General features: G+C 34.8%; 1 protein-coding gene and 1 pseudogene across 8 annotated transcripts in view; both read left to right on the forward strand.

The window, feature by feature from the left end:
* Window positions 1-6681, forward strand: part of LOC148847286 (exocyst complex component SEC10b-like) — a 113698-nt gene extending 107017 nt beyond the window's left edge. For all 7 annotated transcript variants that reach the window (XM_088952335.1, XM_088952336.1, XM_088952340.1 and 4 more), the window contains 4 exons: window positions 4684-4742; window positions 5694-5792; window positions 5943-6029; window positions 6123-6681. In XM_088952335.1, the coding sequence (XP_088808461.1) occupies window positions 4684-4742; window positions 5694-5792; window positions 5943-6029; window positions 6123-6201 (324 nt within the window). In that variant the 3' untranslated portion in view covers window positions 6202-6681. The remainder of the gene's footprint in view (window positions 1-4683; window positions 4743-5693; window positions 5793-5942; window positions 6030-6122) is intronic.
* Window positions 6682-14974: 8293 nt separating this feature from the next.
* On the forward strand, window positions 14975-22703 carry LOC148847287 (ATP-dependent RNA helicase DBP2-like; annotated as a pseudogene). Its single transcript, XR_016100712.1, has 10 exons — window positions 14975-15237; window positions 15921-16084; window positions 16202-16578; window positions 16712-16798; window positions 17909-17956; window positions 18165-18210; window positions 18450-18659; window positions 21748-21920; window positions 22160-22417; window positions 22541-22703. The product of XR_016100712.1 is annotated as an ATP-dependent RNA helicase DBP2-like (transcript).
* Window positions 22704-27082: the final 4379 nt, after the last annotated feature.

Here is a 27082-nt window from a genome sequence, read left to right on the forward strand (position 1 = left end):
GCGGAACTTTTAGTTGTTGTACAAGGGGTCCAATTTGCAAACCAGCTGGGGGTACAACACCTAATAATCGAGGGGTATTCCAAAGTGGTGGTGGGTTGGTTAAAAAATTCTGAAGAGGCTATGTGGTGATACAAGAATTAAATGAAGAAATTTAGTTGGTTGACAAGGAATATGTTGGTCACTGTACAGTGGGTGGGGAGATCAGCAAATACCTTGTCAGATGTGTTAGCTAAGCAAGGGGTAAATAGGGAAGAATTATTTTGGGCTCAGTTGTGATTCTTGTTTTTCTTTCCTAGTTTACTTGTAAGTTTCAAGGAGGGGCTGCAGCTCGCGCCTCTCACTGGGATGATGTATGAACTCACTCTAATTTGCTTCTGAATCAATAAACTTATTATTATTCATTAAAAAAGGATCACATTTAGATCTATTGCTTTCTTTTATTGGCTTAAATAAGTCCATTTAAGTTGCATTGCAATATGAGCCTATTCTTAATCATTTAAATGAATTATGGTAAGCAAAATTAAGATTATATAAACTTCTATAGCCTTTAATTTAGCTTACTTAAAAGGCATTTTGTTAGTTTGAGCATTGCAACCTTAGGCTATTCTTGACCTCACAATACTCAAGGGGGGCTATTGAAACCTCAAAGTTGGCTGGATTGAGATCAATTTATAAAGATACTTCGAATTACAGCTCATAAGATCCTTTTTTTAGATTAGTCATGTAGGCCCAATCCTACAAGTGAGCTGAAATAATTTATTTAAGAAGAATGGCTTGTAGTAAGCCTATTTAAGTGGGTAGCAGACCTTAAATTTATTTTTAAGTGACTCAGACCACTTATTAAACATTTAATGTGCCTCAGTAGAGCTCATATAAATGGGCACTGGGCTCTAAAAGAGTTAATTTGCTATTAATTAATAGAGGCCCATTCAGACTTATGAGGTATCCCACATCTTTAAAACGGATGCCACCTGTCTCCTCATTAAGAGAGGGATCTTTTCCCTCCTTAATCCACTCTTTAAATGAGGTAACACACAGCATCCTATGAAAAGAGGGGTAGGGATTTATTTAACAACTTCCCTTTCTATATAAAACCCCCTCCTAGCAGAGGAAGCTAATGCTAATTCTAATAATAGAAGTTCTAGCAACAAGAGGGATAAAAACAAATAGAGAAAGAGAGGAGGTGTAGAGAATCAAAGAAGAGAAGAGGAAGAAAGAAGTCAAGTCATTTTTGAATGTAGGAAATAAGATAATCTTCTTTCATTCTTCATCATTCTATCCATGCAACCTTCTCTACAAGGAGAATGATGCTACCTCTTTCTTCTATTCTCTTATCCTGTTCATCTTTTCTATTTTATTTTCCTTATCTCTACGTAAAGAAACTTTTTTTTTATAATTGAATAAATTTTATTAGATGCCAAAGATAAGTACAAGCATCCCAAGGAGAGGTGTGAGATGCGACCTCTCCAGAATATTCAGATACCCCTTGCTTGGCCAATGAATCAGCCACAGTGTTTGCCGACCTGCTTACCCATTTTACATCCACTCTCATAGTTCTAGTCAGCCACTTAACTCTTTTGAGGAGGTCTCTATATCCTCATATGGCAGTGTTTGGATTTAACAGCCACCCTACTACCACCTGTGAATCTCCTTCAATTAGAAGATGTTCCACTCCAAGCTGGTTAGCAACCTGAATCCCCTGAACAACAGCTAGTATCTCATCTCTTGTAGAGTCTCCCACTCCCACCGGTCCTGAGAATAATGAAACAATGTTGCTGTCATTATTCCTTAGCACACCCCCTACACTCGAAGGCTCAGGATTACCTTGGCTGATCCCATCAAAGTTCAATTTAATGACACCTTCTGGGGGAGGTTTCCACTCTACCACATTTCTATTCTTTCCACTCTACCACACTTTAACCAATGGATTATTTTAGTTAAGATACAGTCCACTTAATTTTATGCAAGGGAGAAAACTATCTACAACCTTGTTCGCGAAACTTGGCTGGTTATGGTTCACTACACCTCATAAATTGATAAATTTCTATAGAAGCTTGATTTTGTGTAGGGAAATAAACCATTTAAACCTTGTTCATGAAGCTTTGTTGATTATAGTTCCCTCCACTATAAAATTTTGATTCTATGAAGGCAGAAAAATCATCTATAGCCTTGTTATGAAACTTGGCTGATTATGGTTCCTGCTTTATAAAAGCAAAGGTTATCTATTTGTTTACATCTTCTGGTTTCTCTCAAGCTAAGGAGGGATTTGTTTATACTTAAACTAGAATCAAAAGTTTTTCTCCGCTCCTAGCAAAGATGTAACTAAAGGAATATTTGTGGTGATCTATGTTATGTATAAATTCTATCAAATTTTATTTTTTCCACTAACACCTTGTGTAAGTTTTCTTTCAATTTTCCTTTAGGGGTGCCCCACTTTGTTAAGACAAAAGTACAGAAATATCAGAAATTTGCAGAATTTAGATCTGCATACACTATATGTTCCACTCCTTACAGAAATATCAGATTCCCACTGGAATCTCTCCCAATAAATTTCCACCATATTTACCCCTTGTTTAGCCAACCCATCAGACAAACTCTTTCCCAATTTCAGTCCTTGTAACACAGCCAACAGTTTATCCCTCATTGAGCTTTCATGCCCAATGGCCCTGAATAGAGGACTACTATAGACCATCATGGCATCTAAAACTCCAATTCAATACCTTGACATTACTGGGTTTCCTAAACAGCAAAAGTTAAAAGTTCAGCTTAAGCTGTGGCAAATCAGGAAGGGAGATGTTCCCAATTCACGGGGGATAGTGTGTTGTGGGTAGACATGGGCAGAGTTCTCGTGGGCAGGAGATCTGGAGTCGCTTTGAGTCCAGATCTCCTGCCCACACAAACTCTGCCCATGTCTACCCACATAACATCGCAGCCACACACGGATAACATCTCATCCTCCTGCATAGTATTATGCAGGGGGAGATGTTCCCAATTCATGGGGGATAGTGTGTTGTGGGTAGACGTGGGCAGAGTTCTCGTGAGCAGGAGATCCGGGGTCACTTCCAAGGTGTGCATACCTTGGTTCTCACCATGGATGAATTTTCAATAACTTGTCAATTTCTTGCAATATCATCATAAGATGCTGAAGCAAAGATGGTCAACATTTTTACCCAATGTCATAAAGCATCTTTTGTTTGACTTTTTCCCTAAAAAATTCTCCTATTCTGTTCTTCCTATGCTGTCCAAACAACTTCTGTTCTAAGGCATTTCCGTAGAGCTTAACCCCTTATGTTAGGTTGCAAGAAAAAAGAAGTCTTGAACAGAGTCTTTATATTAGAAGGGGGATTCCACATGTAATACAGAAGGGAGAAGAAATAATCCCAAATAGGAGCAACAAAGGAGCAGGAGATTAGTGTAAGTGTGAGGCAGTCTCACTGCTAGCCTGCAAAGAGATTAGTTTAAGTTCGGCCTACCTACTCTTTTGTAGGTTCTCACAAGCAAATTGTGACTCAGAGAGGGATCATTTGATAGAAAAATAAAAAGAGATACAAGAGAATGAACCCAAATGACAAGATCCAAATTCTGTGATTCCCCTTGGATTCTAAAATGTAGATTCCAAGAAAGCCCATGGGCAGACAGGAATAGGCACTCAAAGACCAAATAATTTATAAGAACTTGTTAAATTGAAAATAAAATTAGAGAAATGTTATCTGAAGATAAATGCTAACGAACACAAAATATCACATTTTTGTTATGTTGGAGCTGTATTGCACTATGGGTATCGACCGCTTATCTTTATCTTGATAGCTCCAATGCTATAGACATACATGTGTGATGCTTACCGCTATTGGCCTCAACTGTTACTGTATTCTTAGATTATATGGCAAGTCCAGAGTAGCATTTCTCCTGATGTTATGATTTCCTGTGATATTTTCAAAGATTTTAATCTTATCCACCTAGAAACTTATAGTCTTACTATATTCATCCAGTGTTATAAAATTTTTCCATAAACATATCCATTCACAGGGAAGAAGTTTATGCAGAACAAAAATTTTATAGACTTGATTAGATAGCCTTATTTTTTGAACGGTTAGTGGGTTAGTTTCCTAGATGTGCCTAAGTTAGAAGATTAGGATTTTGGAGGAAGGAGTTGAGGAGGGAGAAGAAAAAGAAAGGAGTAAAGAAGTGAGAGGGACAAGAAGGGTTCATATGAGAGACCCAACCCTCCCAATACACTTTTATTTCTTAATAAAAATATGAATCAAAATTACAATATTGCCCTTATATACATGGATATTTTACTATATAGCTCCAATACATGAGAAATCCCATGAATACTCCTACTTTATAAATATACAGCTTCTAACAGTATTTTGTGGAAGTGACCAAAGTTATAGCACTACTTAGCTATATTGTGTTACTAGAATACCTCTGTTCATTTTAATATCAATGTCATTCAACAAATTAATGGATGGAAAGAGTATATTATGGATCATATTCACCAAAAGTAGTGCCTCACTTATTGACATCTGATCATCAAATCCTGGTTATGCTCCAACACATGTTATGCAAGGATCTTATCTTTGCAGTTTCTTTTTACTGTTTTGAACCAATCTTTTTGTAGCATAGCATCTGCAGTCATATTCTTTTTATATCATAATGAAGTAAAATTTGCCATTTTAGGGAAAACGCTTGCATAAAGGACTTCTCAGTCATTGGCAGAAGTTTACCTTTAATCCCAGGTATTAAGTTTATTCGATGACTTTGTTCATTTTGTTTAAAGTTACATGAGCACTTATCAGTTATATTGCATTAGGATGATTGTGCATGGTGGAAATTTCCTTTTCAAACCATGATGTGCAACCATTTTAATTGTAAATAAGAATTTAAAAAAACATCTGAAGGCTTTCAAGAAGGAAAAAGAAATTAAATATCCACTGGGGGAGAATTAAATATCCCTGGTGTTTGAGTCTATTATTATGGACAGTTGTGTGGCTCATAATCCCTGATGCTGCCATTTGGTCAATTTGGACAGAGTGGCATAGCAGAATATTTTGAAAATAAATCTAGTAAGACAGATGAGCTCCTGAGTGAGGTGGTGGGCAAGATCGTTTGGTTTGGTTCCTGGGTTACTGGTGAGCAAAAGCTTCAAGAATTTGTCTGTCTGGAAGCTTATGGTTGGTCAGAGTCTGTTTTGCAGTTGAGGAGGGGGACACTTTCTCCTTTATATTCTGGTTTTTTATCTTTCCTAGTGGCTGATTTATTTAGGGTCCCTGGTAAAAAGGGATAAAAGACATGGTAGAAGTAATTTCTCTTCAAGACCTTGTTATAGTGTAGACATATTTTCAATTGCCAGTTTACAGTAAATTCAGGTACATTTTGATGGATTAAAAAGAGTAAAACAAAGAACCTGACTTAACATATTTTCCCAATTCTCACTCTCATCAACTTGGCCTATTATATTTTTACAGTTAGTATGTGGTTTATCATGCTTTCATAGTTTGGAGTAAAGCCCTTTACATCAACTCACAAGGGCATGTCCTATGGCAGTCTGACAGTATGAACTTAGTGGAAGAGAAGGATTAAATCAGCATCCAATTAAGTTGTGCATAATTCTTCCATTCAATCTTACCAAGCTTAGTACAGATAGCATCCTTCCATGTCTTATGTTAATTGCTTATGTCTCTCCACAGTGGCGGGCTGCGGCTGAAACGTGACATAATTGAGTATGGGGAGTTTTTGCGTAGTTTCAATGCTCCCACAATTGATGAGAAGTTTGAATTGTTGGGCATGTAAGTGTTGGACCTTTCACATTTCCAATTTAAATTTCTGATTTTGTCTCCAAAATTGCCACGTGAGTGGGCAATTGAAAAAGACAAGAGAATGCAATCAAAAGGTAAGTTTGTAGAATCTTAACTTGCAAACATTATTTATGTTTTCAGCATGGCAAATGTGTTTATTGTTGCACCTGAAAGCCTCTCCACATTGTTTGAGGGAACCCCAGCAAGCATTCGGAAAGATGCACAAAGGTATATGCTTTTTCCTTTTATCTTTTTTCTTCTTCTACTAGACAGGTGTTACATGACAACATTTTACTGTTAACGGATTTGTTGTTGATCCAGATTCATTCAGCTTCGTGATGATTACAAAACTGCAAAACTTGCATCCAAAATAAGTTCCTTATGGACAAGCTCTAGTTAGTTCAGAATAGGTTTGGGGAATGAACTGGAAAGCAGGAGACAAAAGAGCTGAATGAAGTAGAAGAGACCACTCCACCTTGTTACGTCTTAAACAATGTTACGAGAATTACAGTCCTGGAGGCTCACAGGCCAAGCTGTAAATAGTTTGTGTTTAGTGGCAGGACAATGTAATGTAAAGAAGCCTATTTTGTTGCTAAATAAGTTGCAAGGCCAGTGAATGACATTTTCTTAACAGTAAACAAGGTTCAAAATATCGATACAGGATACACTGGTAGGGCGTATCAACCTGTATTGGTACTATTTTTTTGTTTTTTATTTTTTTCGAATTTGGTTCAGAGGGGCCGGTCTACCCCCTGAAACACTCGCCGACCGGAAACATCCCCTGTAGGGGAGTATTGGGAAGGTTCCGATACGATACATATCAGTCGATACTTGATGATATTTTGAACCTTGATAGTAAATCGTTTGTGTTTTCAATGTATATCTTGAAAATTTTTTATGGGAAGGAATGGGTTTGGGTTGTAGCGAATTTGATATATATATATATATATATATATATATATATATATATATATATATATATATATATATATATTTCATTGCTTGTGCTCAAGATGAGGGCTCAGTGATCATGAATTCAATATTTTTGTGATTAACTCTCTTGCCATAATGACAAATTTAGTATGAAATCTAAGAGGATCAGCGATCGGCATAAAACACCAACTCTGCAGTTTTGGTAGCCAAAGCTCAGAAAACACAAACTTTGCCGGTCAATTGGCATAAATAAGGTAAAATATAAAAAAGATATAAACAGTTTTATGTATTACAGTCATTAAGAACTGGTTGTCTATACAAAATATGCATAGGCCCATAAGCCCATTATCAGTTATACCCAAGATGGTGTTTTCAAAATGTTTATCGATGAACCCACTATTACAAATTAATATTTTTAAGGCATCCAAAAGTAAATTTATTTATGAACACAGTTGTGGAAGTATTAATCCATTATATTACAATTTTGTCTACAGCTCCGGACACTAAGATCTCTTAATGCATTTTAACAATTGTAAAAGTGCACGTTCGTTGCACGTGACAGTGTATATACTGTCGTTCAACTTAAATACCTAACTTCAAATGTTCTTATAGTTTCTATCAAAGTTTTCAATATGCTGGTGAACCATAGAGTTGGATTTATTGGTTTGCGAGTTGGATACATTTTTTTAGTATATTTTAACCTAAATCATTTTATTGCAAAAAAAAAAAAAAAGACATCGACTTGGTTAAGAACCAAATGAGGTCCTTACCGGTAGAACCACTAACCTATTTAACCAAGAAAATGGGCAATGGTTAATACATTAATTTGTTTTTTTTTTGTATTTTAGCTATTTTTATTTTTACCAATAATAATTCTCATTTTTTCAAATATATTTTTATTTAATGTGAAGAATATATAATATTAATACATGTTCAAAATTTTCCATAAAATTTATAAAAAAAAATTATATTTTTAATTTTTATTATTTGATTTATGATATAATAAAAATTACTTATTTAACAAGAGGAAATGCAATTACAATATATTGTTTGATAGTGGATTTTAATATTGGGTGAAATCAATTTATTAGATTGATTGGGTGACCACCCAATTCAAAATTGTAGGTTTATTTCCCATCAAACCACTTGCCTACGGTGGTGGCCTAGCTAATTAAATCATGGAATCATTTGACATAGTTAGCGGAGTCATGTGTAAGACATTAATGCTTTATTTTTTCCTAATTTTTATCTCGTTTCCATCATTAATGAAAATAATTCTCATTTATCACACTTTTTTATATGATGAATATATAATATCATATAATGTACTCAAAATTTTCTATATTTTCTATAATTCTGTGTATTTTATCATTTAATTATAACATCGTGTGTTGATCCATATGTTATGGACAATAGAACCACTAATCCACCACTTAGATGGAAAAAAACCCGTTTGCTTTTTTGGTTGATTTTAAATCTTGTATTACATTTTCATCATTAATAAAAATAATTCTTATTTTCATATTTATTTTTGTTTAATATTTTGAATATATAACATTAGAATTGTATCAAAAAGATTTATACAAAGCTTATATTTTTATTTGAGTTTCTATATTTTTTTTAATATTTATTTCTTAGTTATGACATCATAGATTGACCCATTTGACCTAGAAGATTAGATTCTTAACCTAACATCTAGACATGAAATTGGTTTCATTTTCAGACAGGCTTTAAATTTTGCATTTAATTTATATCACTAATAAAAGAATTATTATTCATCATATTTATTTTTTATTTATATGATTAATATATAATATTATAGATGTGCTCAAAATATTTTCATATTTTTTGTATTATCTATTTTAAAAATTTTATTTTTAATTATACATCATGAGTTAACCCATAATTATTTTTTTGTATTATTCTATTTTAAATATTTTCATATTTTTTGTATTATTCATTTTAAGTTATATATTTTGTGCCCATCATTAATAAAATTATGTCTATTTTATCATACTTATTTTTTTAATATGACAATTATTTAATAATAGAAATGTGTCCAATTTTTTCAAATTTTTTTATTTTTTTTATTTTTATATTTCTAATTTTTTGTTATTTATTTATGACATCATGGAATTATCCATTTGACTCAAATGGTTAAACTAACTTGCTCACCACCTAGACAAAAAAATATGATTTCATTTCTATATTAATTTTAAAAATACAAAATTTCATTATATTAATAACTATTGTGAATTGATTTATTAGTGGAATTTGATGATGAGAAACAAAAGCATAAATGTTGGATTGAATGAGAGAGAGAGAGAGAGAGAGAGAGAGAGAGAATGCGATTTATTTAATGACTTAAATGTGAGACTTGATGAGAGGTAAAAATTGAATGCACTTAATAGTATTATTTTAGTTGCATTTTCTACTTAATATTTTGAATATATAACATTAGAACTATATCAAAATGCTTTTATACAAAGCTTGTATTTTTCTTTGAGATTCTATATATTTTTTAATATTTATTACTTAGTTATGACATCATAGGTTGACCCATTTTCCCTAGAAGATTAGATTCTTAACCTATCGTCTAGATATGAAATTGGTTTCATTTTCAGATAGGTTTTAAAATTTGCATTTAATTTATATCACTAATAAAATAATTACTATTCATCATACTTATTTTTTTGTTTATATGATTAAGATACAATATTATAGATGTTGGGGTGAGCATTTAGTTTATTCGATTAAAAACCGAAGCGAATAAATTGAAAATTTTTAAAACCAAATTAAAAAATAAAGACCAAATAATAGAAAAACCAAAATTTTTTATTTGGCTTTTAGTTATTTCAATTAAAACCATGAAACCAAATATATATATATATATATTTGTATTGCATATCATATATAGAAGTTCAGTTTATTTGGTTAACCAAATTTCTAATTCTAAAAACCGAATTAACCAAAACCCTAAAAAAAGTAAACCAAAATTATCAATTCAGTTTTAACTGAATTATGCTCACCCCTAATATAGATGTGCCCAAAATTGTTCTGTATTTTTTGTATTATTCTATTTTAAATTTTTTATTTTTAATGATACATCATAAGTTAAGCCATTTGACCTAAAAGGTTGAACCACTAACCCACCCCTATATAGGAAAATTGTTTCATTTCCCATTAGTTTTAAGTTGTATATTCAGTATTATTCTATTTAATTTTTTTTTTTAATTATACATCATGGGTTAACCCATTTGCCTTGAAAGGTTGAACCACTAACCCACCCCCTAGATAGGAAAATTGTTTCATTTTCCATCGGTTTTAAGTTGTATATTCAGTGCCAATCATTAATAAAATTATGCCTATCCTATCATACTTGTTTTTTTAATGTGACAAATATATAATAATGTAATTGTGTCCAATTTTTCCAAAATTTCTTTATTTTTTAAATATATATATTTTTTTGTATTTCTAAATTTTTATTATTTATTTATGACATGGAATTATCCATTTAACTAAAATGGTTGAACTACTTACCTACTATCTGGATGGAAAAATATGATTTCATTTCTAGGTTTATTTTAAAAATATCAAATTTCATTGTATTAATAATTACTGTGCATAGATTTATTAGTAGAATTTAATAGCGAGAAACAAAAGTATTAATGTTGAATTCATTGAAAGATGGATGTGATTTATTTAATGACTTAAATGTGAGACTTAATGAGAGGTAATTAAATCTATTTAATAGTATTATTTTAATTACATTTTTTGCCCTTACAATGGAGATGAACCAAATTCAAGAAAAGTGGTATTTTAGTAGAGAAAAATTCTAGAAGCCAATACCTCCTTATTCACACTTTTATATGTAATATAGATATAGATTTGATCTCAAAATGGTAGTTGTTGACTACAACTATTGTGGTGCGATTCTCACTTTGAGTATTCAAATCCCTATGCGATTTGCAAGAAAATGGAATTACAGTACTGGTCCCACAGAATTACAACCCAGGAAACCATTTGTAGGGCTCAAACTGTTCAAGAAAAAAGACAAACAAATAAAACAGGAGAAGAAAGAATAGAGGACACAAAGACAGCAAAGAGATTTATGTGCTTCGACTTATAGCCTAAGTCAATAGCCGTTAGAGGAGAAGAAATCCAGTATCGAATAGTAGAGATTACAATCATAGTGTAAACCTTTTAGGGAACCCCATCTCCCAATACATATAAAGCTTCCTATTTCAATGTGTCTTACATGCATTTGTGCTTTCTCTTTTTTCTTGGAACTCAAGATACAAGATTGCATTTTTGCTCTCATAATAAAGAGGGATAAATTCAAAAATAGGGGTCTTTAGTAAAAAAAAAATCTAAAATTTAAACATCATTCACACTTTTAATAGTAGTATAGATATTGATATAGATAGAAATAAATTTTAGACTAAGAAAATGGTTAACTCACCTACGGGAAGGAATTTACCAAGAAAAAGGTGTTCAAAGGGATTTAAGAGTCCATACAATAGTAAAACGTTTGTCTATCTAGTGGGAATCCAAATTCTCTAGCAGGTGAGAACTACAAGGAAATGAATGGGAGAAGAGAAACAATATTACTAATATAATATGCATGTTAAGTTGATAAAGACCAACAAGTATGGAGGATCACAAACAAATGATAAGGGTGATTGCCCGGGCCTAGCTCGGCCGCATTCTAGGCGTATGTCTTTAAATATAAAAAGTATTGAATATTTATAATATTTTATATTAAATGATATAATATATATTTAAAATTTATATTATACATTATATAATAAAACTTATGTATAAATACCATATGTGTGTTTAGTGAAGGGATGGGAGATCCATCATATGGATGGCCGAACCATGCAGGGTGGTTGGGCGAAATTTCAAAAATTTCTTTCTCCTATTCGGGAATCCTATTCCCTAATTTAGAAAAATTGCATTTTTCAAGGTTCGTTCTTTCTCCCATTCAGGAATCCTATTCCCTAATATTTAGCAACTGGATTACCGGCTCTGGTGAACCTAAGGTTAGAGAAAAACCACCTTTCAGGTTAGATACCAACCGAAATCGGAGGACTCCTGAATCTGGTCTCCCTTGATCTCTCAGCAAACCAGTTAACTGGACCAATTCCTCAGAAGCTTGGGGCCTTCTCCAAGCTCTTGTGTTTGAACATGAGCAATAATCATTTTAGTGGAACCATCAATTCCATTTCAGATGGGTGACCTGCAGCTATCTCTACAATCTGCTCTAGACCCAAGTCAGAACTCACTGACTGGACAAATACCACAGAGCTTATTAGGGAAGGAGGTTGAATCTCTCCCACAATAAGCTTACATGCTCCACTCCTTCCTCTCTGATGAGCAATATGACCAAATTGTCATCTGTTGAGTACATGGAGAAGGGAAGCTTATTTGGTGTACAGAACAATCAACAATGAAAGGGAAGCAATGGAATTGGGTTGGATTAAGAGGGTGAATGTCATCAGACATCTGAGGGCTGGCAAATGCTTTATCATACTTGCACCATGATTACTACACTCCACCAGCAGTAATTAATTCATAGGGATATATAACAATTGTTGGGGTGGGATATATTCCAGAATTCTGAAGCCACCTGATTCATCAAATTGGACTAGACTTGCTGGAACATATGGATATATATTGTACTTGCACCAGGTATGTGATTAATTTGGCATGTAGATATTAACGGTAGATATGGTAGGTACTAAACAGAATTAAGGCTTTGTTTGGTTTGAAGGATAAGGTAGATAAAGGAAGTTGTATAGATTTCCCTTCCTTTCCCTACCCTTTGGCTTCAAACCAATCATAGCCCAAAGGTTGTAAACTGAGTGAATTCAAACGGCCATTTCCAAACTTGAACTGATTATTCAAATTCGATACTATATCTCATAGATTCTTAGAGAGGTCGACGAATTTGTATTTCACTAAATATTCAAATTTGACAAATTAATTTGAATATCCAAATCTTAAATTGTTTTTTACCTTTATACCTTCTAATGAATGTAAAGGAATACCTCTAATATAGTTAGTTATATTAGAGCAAATCAGAGTGATTTTATATGTGTGTGTTTGATATTAATGTGTAATTGGTTTGGACATTTACCCAATTGAATAAGGCTATATTCAAATTCAATTGGATGAATTAAATGGTATGGGTTCCATATCTGAATTCCACCATAGCTAGGGGTGTCAATTGGACTAGATTTGGTCCAATTCGATCAAGTCCAATGCGAGTCCATTATAAATGGATCAGGTCCAATTCAATCCAATGAATGTTTTGGACCAATTTGGACCGGTCCAATTCAATGTTTGGACCGTCTAACCTGTTCAAATTCATTTTGATTTATATTGGTTTCAACCCAAACCTGATCCATTAACACATATAATTTTATCTTATATTAATGGACTACATATTGGCTTAATCCAACCCAATCCAATATAAATTTGTTACTGACAGACAAGGTCAGGTTCAATCCAATCTAATAAATATTTTGGACCGAATTGGTCCAATCCAATATGTCTTGTTGATCCATCCAATCCATCCAAATTAATTTTGGAATGAACAAAGTGGGTCCAATCCAAAATCGGTCCATTGACACCTTAACTTATAACCATGTTTGATTCAATTATGTTGAATCTCAAATGCTACATTACATTAATTAGATTTTCACATATCTGCCCCATAAAATTGGGTAAGATGATGATGTAATTTCAAGAAGATTTATTAATTAATTTCAGTAACACACCATAATAGCTCTTTTTGATAAATAATAATGATGATGATAAAAAATTAATTTAAATCCAAATATTCATAAGAACCTAGCGTATTAGATCCACGTCTATTGCCTCTTGATCCCTTAGAATTACATCATCAAGTTCATGGGGTTGCCAAGGATCAATGTGGTCTCTGTAATGACTAATGAGAATGGACTATCATGTTGACATCCCAATCCACAATCTCGCCCCCATGCAAAGAGTGTCATGAACTATTATTTTCTCTTCAGAAACCGTTTCATTCCCTCGATGATGCAATTTCACTGCAACAACTATCGGATCTACGCTCTTGTAAATAATCGAAAATATAAGGTTTTGCATTTTCCATATTTGTATCTGTATTTGTATTCCTTCCAAATTGGTCTGCCTTCTTCAGCCCATAACACTTGAATCAAGCCATCATGGTTAGCCGTTGGCTTGTGATAAACGCATGCACAAGAGTTAATGGTTCGGTCTGGTTGGCCCATGTGTACTTGGGTAGTTGGGAACATCTCCCCAAATGGTTCAATCAAAGTGGAAATATTCGTAATACATGGTTTGGATATGTTGTGAGGCATTTGTGGAGGCATCCTATACGGGGCGCTGATGTGAATTCTTCACCCTGGCAGAATAACCCTACGAGTCTGAGGTGACATGAATTTACTAGATTGCCCTCGAGGTAGGACACATGGCGATTTCTCATTGGTGCAAATAATTCTGCCTCATCAAAATCATCTATAATTGAATCGAATATGAGTTCGTTCCTCTCATGACTTGAGCAATTTGAAACAATAAAAAACCAATTCCAGCTAAAATAGAGAAGGAATACAGAACCCAACCTGACTCACCCCATATACTGATATACACAAACATTTCAATGCTGCAGTGCCAACAAGTTTTAGGTTTAGCATGGGTTCACCTCAACTATGGATGCAACTTGTGCGTATCCAACCCAAACCCGACTCTGGCCCAGCCCAAGTTTTTACATGGGTTGGTTCTGAGTTTTTGGGTTGTGTGTTGGGTCTAGGCCAGAAAATTTGAACCTGACCTAAACCGGGTTGGGCTTATGTTGAAGCCTTGGATAGTTTGAGTTCGACCTGAGCCTAGCCCAATCCAACCCGAGTTCACCTGAAAAAATATATAGACATTGGCATTATATTGATAAAATTACCTTTTTTTTACGTATACACAGATACATGTATAAAATATGATTTTTACATTTGTAAATAAAATTTGTACATATTTATATTTTCAATCAACTCTACTTTTAAATTGAGTTATAATGCCCGATAAAAGATAATATATAAAAATATATACATAAAATTCTTTTAAACCCGATCAACCCACCCAAGCCTGAATAAATAAATCCAACCCAACCAACCTGAAGTCCTGAACATGAGCCTAACCCAACGGCCTACACCGGCTTCCATCTACAACTACAAGCCCATGACGCATCTCTCGCTCGGTCACTACGCTCTAAAACTGTTCAGTCAGTTAAAAAGTGCCAAAGTGGTCTCTCGATCCCTCAAAGCGCAGAGCTTGGAGCTTCAGTGGTCGGCAAATGGCGAAAGGCGATGATGCAATAAAAAGGAAGAATAACAAAGTTATTAGAAAGAGGATGCGAAAGGACTCTTCAGTAGTCTCAGCTCGTGTGGCTGCTATAATCGCTGCCAAACAACGCCGTAAGTCTGGCAAACGTCGCATCTGCGAGGTATTCTCAGTCAGAATGTTTTTCGTCGGAATTTCGTTTCTTGGGTCTCATCGACTTGGGTTCTAACTGGATTTTTTATGGGTTTCCAATAAAGGTTTGATCGATGACACACGCACACAGAGCGATGCTTATATGTCCCAAAGATCACTATTGGAAAGAAAGATACTGTTTTCACCAAGACTCTTGTCATAAATTATCCAATAGCAGAAGAAATACAGGATTGATTAATATTGAAATTCGAATGTTTTTTATGGACTGCATTATAGAAAGAAAAATTTCGGTTGTTTTTTGCTGTTAGAGTGTAAACCACAACTACATGCAAAGAGGCAGAGGAACATGCAATGACATCGCATGAATTCTTATCACATTAAATGCGAACTTCACTCGTTACATTGGCAATTTCTCACCTTTTAACATTCTCGCGTATAGCTTAACATAAACATTCACCAAGAATGGCATCATGTTTTGAACTCCTGGGTTCACTCAATACGTTCATTGCTATTAGAAGTTATGGTCTCTTCGAGTAATTGCCTAGAATTGATTTTCTGTTTGTGTATGTCTCTTCTTTTTGCATACTTCTTTTCAATCCTTGACAATAATAGTGATTGCCTGGTTGGTGAATTATTTGAATTTGTCTTGATTACAAATACTAAGACTGCTACCCATGGATTTTGACTTTTTAGGGGATGCGTTTTACCCTTCCTACACTTGAGGATCCCTTCAATAGACATGGAAGTGCCGCTATCAACATAAAAAAAAATCCAAGAGGCTTAATCCTCTCCAGACAGATGCCGGGACATCTCCTAGTCCTACTGAGAAATATGGAATGCCTAAGAAGGATATTTCTGTGAGGAATCCTGGGAGAGTACAAAAGCAAGAAGGCCAGAAGGAGATGGTTGGTGACCAGAATAACGAACAAAGTACATTGATCATATCTAATTCTATTAAGAGGCAAGTAGTTTAGTGTAGGAAAAGAAAAAAGCCAGCTGCTTGAGAAAGGTGGAAAAGTTTGTGGTCGAGGGCTCCATGGAAACTCAGAATATCCATCAAAGTTTCTTATTTTGTGTTTGAATTCTATACAGAATGCATTGTTGCATGATGGTGTCTTCAACAGGGATATTGGCAGGCCTTTAATGTTCAACATGTGGGGAGCTGAGCCCTGGAAACTTTATTCAACTGGATCAGATATACTGGAGACAACTGGCACTTGTTCAACTGAGCAGATTGCATGGGTGGTTTCTACTGCTGCAGATGCTATTGCAAGAAAGGAGGAAAGAAGGTCTATCCATTATGAGCCCCTTCTTTTTATTCCTTGTGTCATCACAAGAGAATGCAATGAAGGTATGCAGTTGTTCTTTCCCATCTTGTAAGTTCTAACAAAATTAGATTCAACATGCTGCTTGCTTATTGTTAGGTTGCATTAGTCCTAGTATCGGAAAGTATGACTGCATGCATTGACTTTCAATTTTCTCAGGTAAGGTCAATCTGTAGACCTCTCAAAGCTCTTGGGATACACACTGAGTCTACATCCTGGTGCATCTTTAGAGCACCAAATTCATGGGTGAGTATAAGATTTGACTAACCACTTTGTATGGGAATTCTTCTTAATAAAAATGATAAATTATATTGGAAAAGAGGGCTTAGCCTGTGAACAGCAGCACAGTAGTCGCAAGATGTGATCTGTATACAGTATAGTATAAACACTCAAGAACTGTGCAGACAAAAAGATAAGGAAAAAATAATCATGTATCACCTTTCAATTTCTACAGAGAATGCGAGATCTGTGAGACCTGTGCTACACATTGTTTAGTGAAGGAGTTTAAACAAGCCAGAAAACTTCCTTGTGGGAAATTATTTGGTGCCCAAGAAGAGTTCAAGTATTCTTTGATCCTTCTCTCATCAAAGAAGTTCCAACCACAAATACCTTGCAGCTTTCTTAATATAAGGTCATCCTTTTAAGCATATTTGAAAATCTGGAAGGCTAAAATTAATTGGGTAAACTTGCTATGCTAGTTGGATACAGGGCTGATATGGACCCAGGAAATGAACATGCAGTCAATCCATAGGCCTCTACTAGGAAGATCTCTAATTACAGGAATATTGAGGTAGAAAGAGATTCCAAAGTTGTAATGGTCTGGCCCATTCAAAACAACTAAAGCCCTTGGATCCATTTGTAAGCAAATAAGAGAAATAATGAACTTGAAAAGGAAACTGGGTGTAACATTAATTGGATGTTTAGATCAGCCAATAGTATGGCTGATGTTGGTTAGACAAGGAATAAACAGGGACCAACTGTTTTGGGGGGGGTAACTTTCCAAGGTGATAGAAGTGTAGCATTTGCTAGCCTATATGGGGTGCTTGGCACACTTCTATGCATATTTATTGTACATCATTCTTTCATATTGATTAATAAATTCTTTAATGTTACTGATCATTAAAAAGAAAAAGAAAAAAGAACCCATGGATTCCTCTATTTGACATATGAATTGATTTCCCATAAGGTTACTTCACATGACACAAGTAGGTGGGTTGTCTAGGTGCCTTTCCTACTTGAACCCCCAAGAAAAGATCCTTTTTCCCTATATTCGTGTTGGATTTTCTTCTTTTTGTCTTCTTCTCTTTCTATTCTTTTTTTTTTTTTTCCTTTTTGAAAAACTGTTGTCTTCAACAGGTTAAAGAGTTGTGAACCTGGTCTCACAAGCAAGGGTTATTTTGTAGGGTATGCATCACCCAACTTGTTACTATGTTTTCATAAGTTAACCTTGAAGTTAATGTTTGAAAATTTAAGCTTTTGTAGAACTTGGGCCTACATAATTCCAAACTTCAAGTTAATAATACAATCCTCTAATCAACTGAGCTAATGTGGTATTATTTCTTTTAGAATTTAGATTTGCATATTATTACATGTTATTTCTTTCACCTTTTAGTGCAAGTAGTGCCTCCCTTTGTTCAGGTGCATGCCTTGCACCTCAGGTTCTGGAAACCCCTTCTGCTTTTCAGTTTTAAAATACTGGTTGTGGCACATATATTTAGATATAATCTGTGAATAATAGTTGCTTTCATACACTTCGTGAGTAGATTAGCTATTACTTGTTTCCCATGAATTGCTTAGTAGGTGGTTTTTGTTCTGCATTTGACTTTCTCTCCTTCCTTTTTGGCTGCTACTTATGGTCATTATTTTCACATAATTCATTTCTTTCTCACTTATCCAGGTTATTGATGGATTGGAAACTTTTGATAATGCTGGTGTTCTGGACAAGTTAAAATCAATTAGGCAATCTGCTTCTGGAGATCCTCAGACAATTATTTTTAATGATTCATTTGGACATGTCTTTACTTCAGTGGTGCAAAATCTTCTAATGGAACATATCTCTAGGTTATGCCTAAGTGATTCTGCGACTAGTCAAAGTGCATGTATTACTTGAAAAATCTGGCAAGATGGAGCTGATTATGGATGGAAGGTTAGGATCATGACATCCATCAGTTCAGGATACATGACCCTGGACCATTCAACAACCTGAAGGAGCACCAATATAGTGGGTTTGCTGAAGCTGAATAATATATTTCACTTATACAAGTTCCCCAAATCTTCCTTCTTATTTATAGCTGCATAAGGAGTTTGTACATTGGGAACTTCCTAGAAAGTAGGTAACCACCTTGACTTCAAAACCTGCCACTTATCCTCCACTTATCTCTCCCTTTTCCCCTCTGTACACTTTCTTTATTAATTTAATAAACCAGTTTCTGTTATTCATAAAAAAAAATGTACTAGGAAAAACAAATGGGTTCTGTTAGTCATTTACTGTACTAAAGAAAATCCACTGTCCATCCCCTTGTCTTCTCAGACACCTCTGCATGTGTGTGGGATAATTCTTTGAAGTTTCACAGTGTGGTGCTTTGCACTGTTTCAAGTCCTTAGAAAATTCTTTTATAAGCAACTGGACGACTTTAAGGTACTAGTTTGGGTGGCATGTGCAAGGGGAAAGATAGGAAGAGAGAGGCGGATAAAGCAAAATAAATGGATCAGATTTTTCACATGGTGGTCTGGATATGAAGTCAAGTACCACCATTATATAGTAAAGATATATATATATTGAATAGGGTTTTTACAGGGCTCCACTCACAGCCCATTAGATGGACACCTCTTCTAGCCTTCCAAGGTGGTACGTCCTACTCTTACCCTTATAGTAAGATGTATGCGGAAGGTGCCCCAATCAGGAGTGCATTGTTTTTCACAATAGTTAGCAAATTCATGTATAATATGCATTATTTGCATGTTGCTATATTCTTAAAAATGTTCTAAACCATGATTTTTCAAAGATATGAAAAAATACATTAATGAATATTAATTTTGAAAAAAGTATAATACAAAGTATGTTTAGATTTTGAGAAATAAAGGTCCAAAATTTTGGGTTAAGTATATACTAGTGGAGGGGGCCCTACGTTGCAGGGGCTCGCTCATAAGTTATCAGGCTCGAGCTCAATTCGAATTAGAGACTTGAGCTCGAGCTCGAGCTCGGAAGTTCGAGCTCGGTTACCTTTGATTGTAGCTCTCTTTCGAGCAACTGAGGTGCCGAGCCGAGGTCTCCCTCAATTGTCAAGGTGCCAAATCGAGGTCACCCTCAACTGCTGAAGTGTCGAGTTGAGGTTTCCCTAGCAGGCGAGATGTCGAGCTAAGGCCTCCCATAGTTGACAAGGTGCCGAGTTGAGGTCTCCCTCAATTGTCAAGGTGTTGAGCCGAGATCTCCCTCAGTGACTGAGGTGCCGAGCTGAGGTCTCCCTCAGTGGTCGAGGTGTCATCTAGCTCGAGCTCGATTTGAATTAGAGACTTAAGCTTGAGCTCGGCATGGCTCGAACTCGACTACCTTTGATTGTAGGTCCCCTAGCAGCCGAAATGCTGAGTTGAGGTCTCCCTCAGTTGGAGAGAGAGTGGCATTCTTGTAATTTCTATGAAAAAAAGGCAAAAAATACTGTTAGATTCCATTTCCCTCATCCTCAAGCCTTCTTACATACACATTTCAGCTTAATATTAATATATATATATATATATATATATATTATGCATAGGGGTGTCAATTTGACTGGATTTGGTCCAATCCAATGAATATTTTGGACCATTTTGGACCAGTTCAGTTCAATATCTGGACCGTTCAATCTGTTCAAATTCATGTTAATTTAGATTGGTTCCAACTCAAACCTGGTCCATTGACACCTGTGTTTTTATCTTCTACCAGTGGACCAGATATTGGCTCAATCCAACTCAATATGTCTTATTGGTCCATCCAATTCGTCCAAATTGATTTTGATTTAGAAGGAGTCCAACCCAAAACCGGTCCATTGACACCCTTAATTATGCACATGCTTAGATGTAAAGTATGCATAATTTTTTACTTTGAACTTTTAAATAAAAACATATTGAACATGAATACGTATTTGATTGATCTTTTACTTTTTTATATTTATTTGACCTATTTTTACCATACTTTATGTTATTAATTTTGAATTATACACAAAAGTTTCCTTTATGTTGTATCATATTTATGCCATACAATGCTGAATATAGATTCTAGCAATGAGATATTGGAAGAAAGTCAAAGATAAAGAAGGAAGAGTAGATATGGTATCAGATGCAAGGACATGGCTAGATATCCTGAATCATGCTATGTTCTATTGTCATCAAGCTCCCACAATCATGAATATGATATCAGGTTCAAAATTTGAAATAGTAGAAGAAAAGGTTGAGAATTACTAGAGAAGAAGTGAGAGATACCCTGAACCAAGCTCCCACAATCACATTTTACTGACAAAACTTCTATTTATCAATTTCAGCTCTTCTAATTACAATAGACTCACTGCATGTGTCAATCTTCCTTTACAGGCTCCAAATCAAACTAAAAACTGACCCTGTAGCTAAATGAACCAAAAGCAGCTTTAAGAGAGGCATGCTGAAATTTTATAAATATTAGATCCCCATCACTGACTGCTACCCATCAGTAAAATGGTCATGGGTAGTATCAGATACAAAAATTATACTAAAAATTGAAGTATCCAACACAATACAGCACCCTTGTACGGGTATCCTGGTATCATACTGTGTAAAAGGTCCTGGTTTTGTTGTCAGGGTAGGAATGAGAAGAAATTTATCTTTTAGAAAGACTAAATCTCTGTCACTGGCACCCAATCAGTAAAATGGCCATGACTTCATTGGATTCAAAAGATCTTGGTCTTGTTTGATAGATAACTGACAAAACCTATCTTCTGTCTATAAAAAAACAATTATCTTGATCATGTAAAAGCTCATAGTTTTGCCATCAGGGTATGAGTGGGAAGAAACTTGCTTTCTTTCTCCATGATCTATTTCCTATTTATCATGTTTGCATCACACTTTGTGCTTACTTTTTATTTTAACATTTTTTTCATTCTTTAAAAAGGCCATTATCAAAATTCGATCCCAGATATCTGGATACATACCTAACATTAAACTAGCACTATGCTAATGACTTTTTACAGGGAATTCAAGTTCTTGAACAAGCATGTGGTAACCAACCATATCTCCAGCTGTGTAAAGTGCTATTTGTAGTGAAGATACATAATAAATCTCAGGCATTGCTTGCTACCCTTAGAGCAAAGGGTTACTTCATATCAAATGAAACATCTTGTGACAATTCACCCACAGATAGCAGGTAACTAGCAAAGGTTACTGTCTTATTCGGATCACAAATATTCACAGTTTCATTTCTCCAGTTTATTTTGTGCCTTACTGTCTGATTGTCGATAAGATAAAAAGGGGGAAATGTCAAATGTGAAAGCATAAGTCAATTCTCACATTCTTTGTTTGGATTTATCAGAAAGTATAAAATGCATAGTGCTCGGCACCAGTTCATACATGAAACTCATTTTTCATCTACTTCCAATTTTGCAGGGAGAGGAGTTCAGTGGTGTCTGTTTCTGTTAAAGAACATGTTGAAATAATGGATATTGGTGAATTTTAAGTGGTCATAATTATTGATTTCTTGCCATCCATTGATGAATACATTGATATTCTCACAAGGATGGCACGTCATACGGTCAATGGTGTATTGCACAGCTTTTTCTACCTAGAAGATCCACAACTAGTTAAGCCATTGGTTGAGATACTTGAACAGTGTGATCAGACAGTGCCTAAGGCCCCAAGAAATCTGTATGACTCTAAATCCACGTTGGATCAATGAAATATATTTTTCCTTTATACTACTGCTTCCCATTATTTTCTGACTTCTTTCTAATGAATTTGGTTTTTTTATACCTTGTTATTGCTTTACAGCTCTTGTAAGTCGACCGAGAAGAGACTATCATGTACACTGTGTTGAGAATATCTAGAAAAAATTGAATGAGATGGCCTCTACTTGAGACAGCATAATTCTTTATGATGCATGATTGTAGGGGTTGAAACATTGTTGAGGACAGAAAATGCAGACTGAATATTTGTAGATTGGTTGTTTAGTGCCCCTTACCAACTACACAAATCCAAAATTTAAACATGAACTTCCACGTTTTCAGCTTTGGAGCCACTTGATTTGCAGCCTGGTGATTGAATCCAGTGAAAACTGAAAAGTTGGCAGTTTCCATTTGGATACTGTGGTGTGGTGTCCAAGGCCTGCATCCTCTTCCTAACTGAGTGGAGGGCAAAAAATGGGCTAGGTGCCATGGCTTCTTGGGCTTCAAACGTGGTCCAATGATATTGGTACCATTATAACTTGAAGATGGAATGGTGTCATGGGGTGATAGGCCTAACATCTGCTTCCATTATGGTTGTGCCATCATTGCTGCACTGCAAGCCTGCAACAGCACTATCATTGGACCCTTCTTATTAAGGAACAAGGACAGCCCTGCAACCATGAGATGTGAGTCAATATCCCTTTATCACGCTCCCATTGTTGTACAATCGTGGGAGGGCTCCCCGATAAATGGGCCCAGAGCTGTTAACTAACTAATTGCCCATTATTCTTTAAGGTTGGATTTGCAGACTTATCTCACTATTAGTCAAATAGTCACATCTGGGCTCTCTGTTACTGTCAAATACCAGAGAAATCCTAACAAACATTTTTTACTCATGACCAACCCAAACCCTACAACCATGGATGTGAGTCAATATCCCTTTTTCACGCTCCCATTGGTGTACAATTGTGTGAGGGCTCCCAGATAAATGGGCCCAGAGTTGTTCAGTAACTAATTGCCCATTATTCTTTTTTAAGGTTGGATTTGCAGATTTTACTCACTATTCGTCAAGTCTGGGTTCTCTGTTACTGTCAAATACCACAGAAATCCTAACAAACCTTTTACTCATGACCAACCCAAACCCATTATCCTTTAAAGTTAGATTTGCAGACATCTCAAGACTTTTCATGTCTGGGTTATCTGTTGCCGTCAAATGCAGAGTTAATCCTAACAAACCTATTACTCATGACCAGCCCCAACTTTATAACTTACAGATTTCTGGTGGATATGACTGGGAAAGAGTAGGGTTCTGCTTTTCCCATGTGCAGTTTTGGCTCCTATGTACAGACCACCAACCAGACTGGGTCCCAATCCACCATGACATAGCCTATTGACAGTATAATACTGAGAGAAGAAGCTACCGTTATTCCAAAGAAATATAAGCTTGTTTACAGCTGAAGCACCTCCCTTGCTGCAAAGGGTGGCTACACTCTGGCAGTCCCAACTGGACTGCTCTTACTCGAAACTTTCCTTCACTGGATGATTAACTCCTTTTCTCTCCCTGCCCCAATCCCTATTTTTAGACTTTAAGGATCAGTTTGGGATGCTTACTCATTTGTATTTGCACTCTTTCCAAACTGAGCCCTGGGATAAATTACAAAACTTTACTACTGTTATAAACACAAAATTATAATTAATCTTCAGTTACGCTTGTATTTTTATAAAAACTAGGGCTGCGAGTGCATCAGATTTGAATTAGATATGCCAGATCCAAATTTGAGCAATTGCTATTCAGATTCAAATGAACCAGAAATCACCTCGTTATTGTATGTCATGAATAAAATGACTTGAGAATAACTTGTACAAGACTAAGCTGTTGACTCTATTAAACAGACTAAATCCAAACCAACTTTACTGATAATACCTATTGGGGTGGATCAATATTCAATCCAATTATAAACGGATCAAATTCAGATCATCTAACCCTACATAAGCCCATACAATTTGAAGCTTGTAGAGATGGGATTTGCCCGTTTGGAAAGTGACTGTAAATCCAAGAATGTCCAACTGATAAGGGATTCTCCTTTGTTCGTTCATGTCGGCACCATATTTACTTTACATTATTTCCTAGGAATAAGCTACCCCATCAATTTATCTGACATGGGTCAAAAATGTTTTTGTTTGCCTTGCAGCAGAGAGCTAATGGGTGGCAGATTGCCATGGGAAGGAAGGTAATGTGATGGAACACGTAAAACCCAAATTGGCTGCTACATATTATGAGGAGCACAAAGAAAGGATCAAAGGGGAAATTTTTTCTATACTGGGCAAAAGAAAAAGTAAAGAAGAAAAGAACTTGTCTGTTTTGCCTAAACAGAAATCTGGGGCTCAACTTACCTGAAATGTGGAATTTGGTAAACAATGAGCCTGGAAAAATGTTGGATCATCTCCACAAAAACAAAACTGATTGGAGATCTGGGTAAAACCTAAAGAGATTGATTAGACCCATCTTTACAATTGCGTGCATCAACCATCGTAGTAATCATCACTTCAGAGATCTTTGTAAAGGTGACGATGTGAGTTTCAATCAATGACAGTTATGGCTTTTAGGTTATTTAACTCTGCTATGACTCTTCATCAACTCAACATCATTGTTTAACTCTAGGGTAACGGTCAAACCCTCATCATAAAATTAAAATACTAGGTAGGCACAGTTTTGGCACCTCACAAGACATTATGTAGTCTCCTAAGCTGAGATTCTATGGATCAGTAGTGTCATAAGTTGAATCATCACTGTCGGCGTTCATTTTTGTTATAGCCCACCTGGACTGCATAACAGCTGAAGAACAAGTCAACAGGGATCCACATCTCCCAAGTCCCATCCTTCTCATAAACCACTATTTGATTGAAACAAAGGTTCAAAATATCAATATCATGTACATGTTAGTAAGCTTGAAAATGGATACATTGTGATACTCTTTGGATATATATGGGTACAGTGGAAAGATATGGATATTCTTTGATGCATCCGATAAATTCCCACAAATACATTAATGATATCAGATTTAAGGTTGAAATAACCTTGAATAAGATATAAATGCATAAGAAATACATGTTTCAACAGTTTATATGAAAAAAAATGCATTATATCAATAAATTTTTACTGACAATGCATGATGCATCAATCCAGAGTCTAAGACACATATTCAATAAATCTTTACAAATTACTACATTCATAAATAAAGTCATTAGTATCTTATTATTTATTTAAGTTAAAATTAAAGAAATATATAATTAATCTAAAAATATATCAGACTCATGAGAATATAAAAGATTTAAAACAGAAATCATATGTAACTATTATATATTAATTACTAAACCAATTTTTTTCTATTTTATTATTTTTGTCTTTGTAAAATAATAAAAGAATTATTCAACTCAATCTTGAATTATTAAATTTTTTTGTAAATAGTGTCTGTTATTTCTTAAATATAAACATGTTATTATTTATTGTAAATTAAAATATTAATAAATAATTTACAAAAATATATAATCTTAATTTAAAAAATATATCAAATCTATTAGAAATTCTAAGATACATATCATACGCAAATTCATAAATTTTAATTACCAAGTTAAATGTTCTATTTTTATTTTTAAAAATTTCCAAAAAATAAAAAATTATTTTTAATATAAATATGGATAATGTATTTGATAAATCATTCATTTCATTAGTATTTATAAAAGAATGATTTCAATGATCTTTTTTCTTTAATTTTTATTGAATATTCATAAATAACATTATTTATGTAAATTACACATAGCCCTTAAGTTAGAACCTATATTATTTTATTTACTTGCATAACATTGGAAGATGGTTAGGGGTGAATAGGCACCTCTGATATGCCTTGTATCAGATGTATAGTACTGATACCCTGAACTTTTGGATTGAATCAAACAATTGAGATGGATCACCCTAAATCGAATTTGCTCCTCACAAACATTGCAGCCGTGAATTGGAAGCTTCTTTCATACTTGTATGTTGTTATTCATGGGGAGATATTCCCAAGGCATGGTCGGGATGTACTGTGAGGTTGGTGTAAGGAGTGTTTTGTGAGAAGCAGATCCAGACTCGATCACCTTTAATTTGCTACTGTTGATGGCAGCCCCCCCAAGTCCCCACCTAGGCAGAACATCGACTTAAGTCTCACCTCGTCAGATTACCAATGCGAGCATCCTGCATTGATCGATCAAGATGGCCTTGGGTCAAAGCCATTCTCCTAATATTGTAGCCTAAACAAGACATAATAAGTAGGACAATTGCCTCAGTTTGACCAATGAAACTATATGGTTTGGAGGTTAGAGAGGCACAACCCGTAAAACTCATTAAATGTAATTTTTTTTTCATGATTTAGGGGTGCTCTATAGTATGGTTGTGATTCATGTTGTTTGATTTCAGATCACATTATAGAGAAGCTACGATGTGTTTTAGAATTGAATATATCACAATATTTTCATCACACTAAAATTTCATGTTTTAGAACCCACCACACCTGAAGACACTCATCAAACAATGGTTTAAAATATTTTAATAATAATTCATATATTTCAAGTCTCAAAGCTTTGGAATACACCACAAACCACAATATAG

The sequence above is a fragment of the Nelumbo lutea genome, chromosome 6 (assembly GCF_056320005.1).
Source record: "Nelumbo lutea isolate HS-2025 chromosome 6, American lotus-T2T, whole genome shotgun sequence".
NCBI lineage: Eukaryota > Viridiplantae > Streptophyta > Magnoliopsida > Proteales > Nelumbonaceae > Nelumbo > Nelumbo lutea.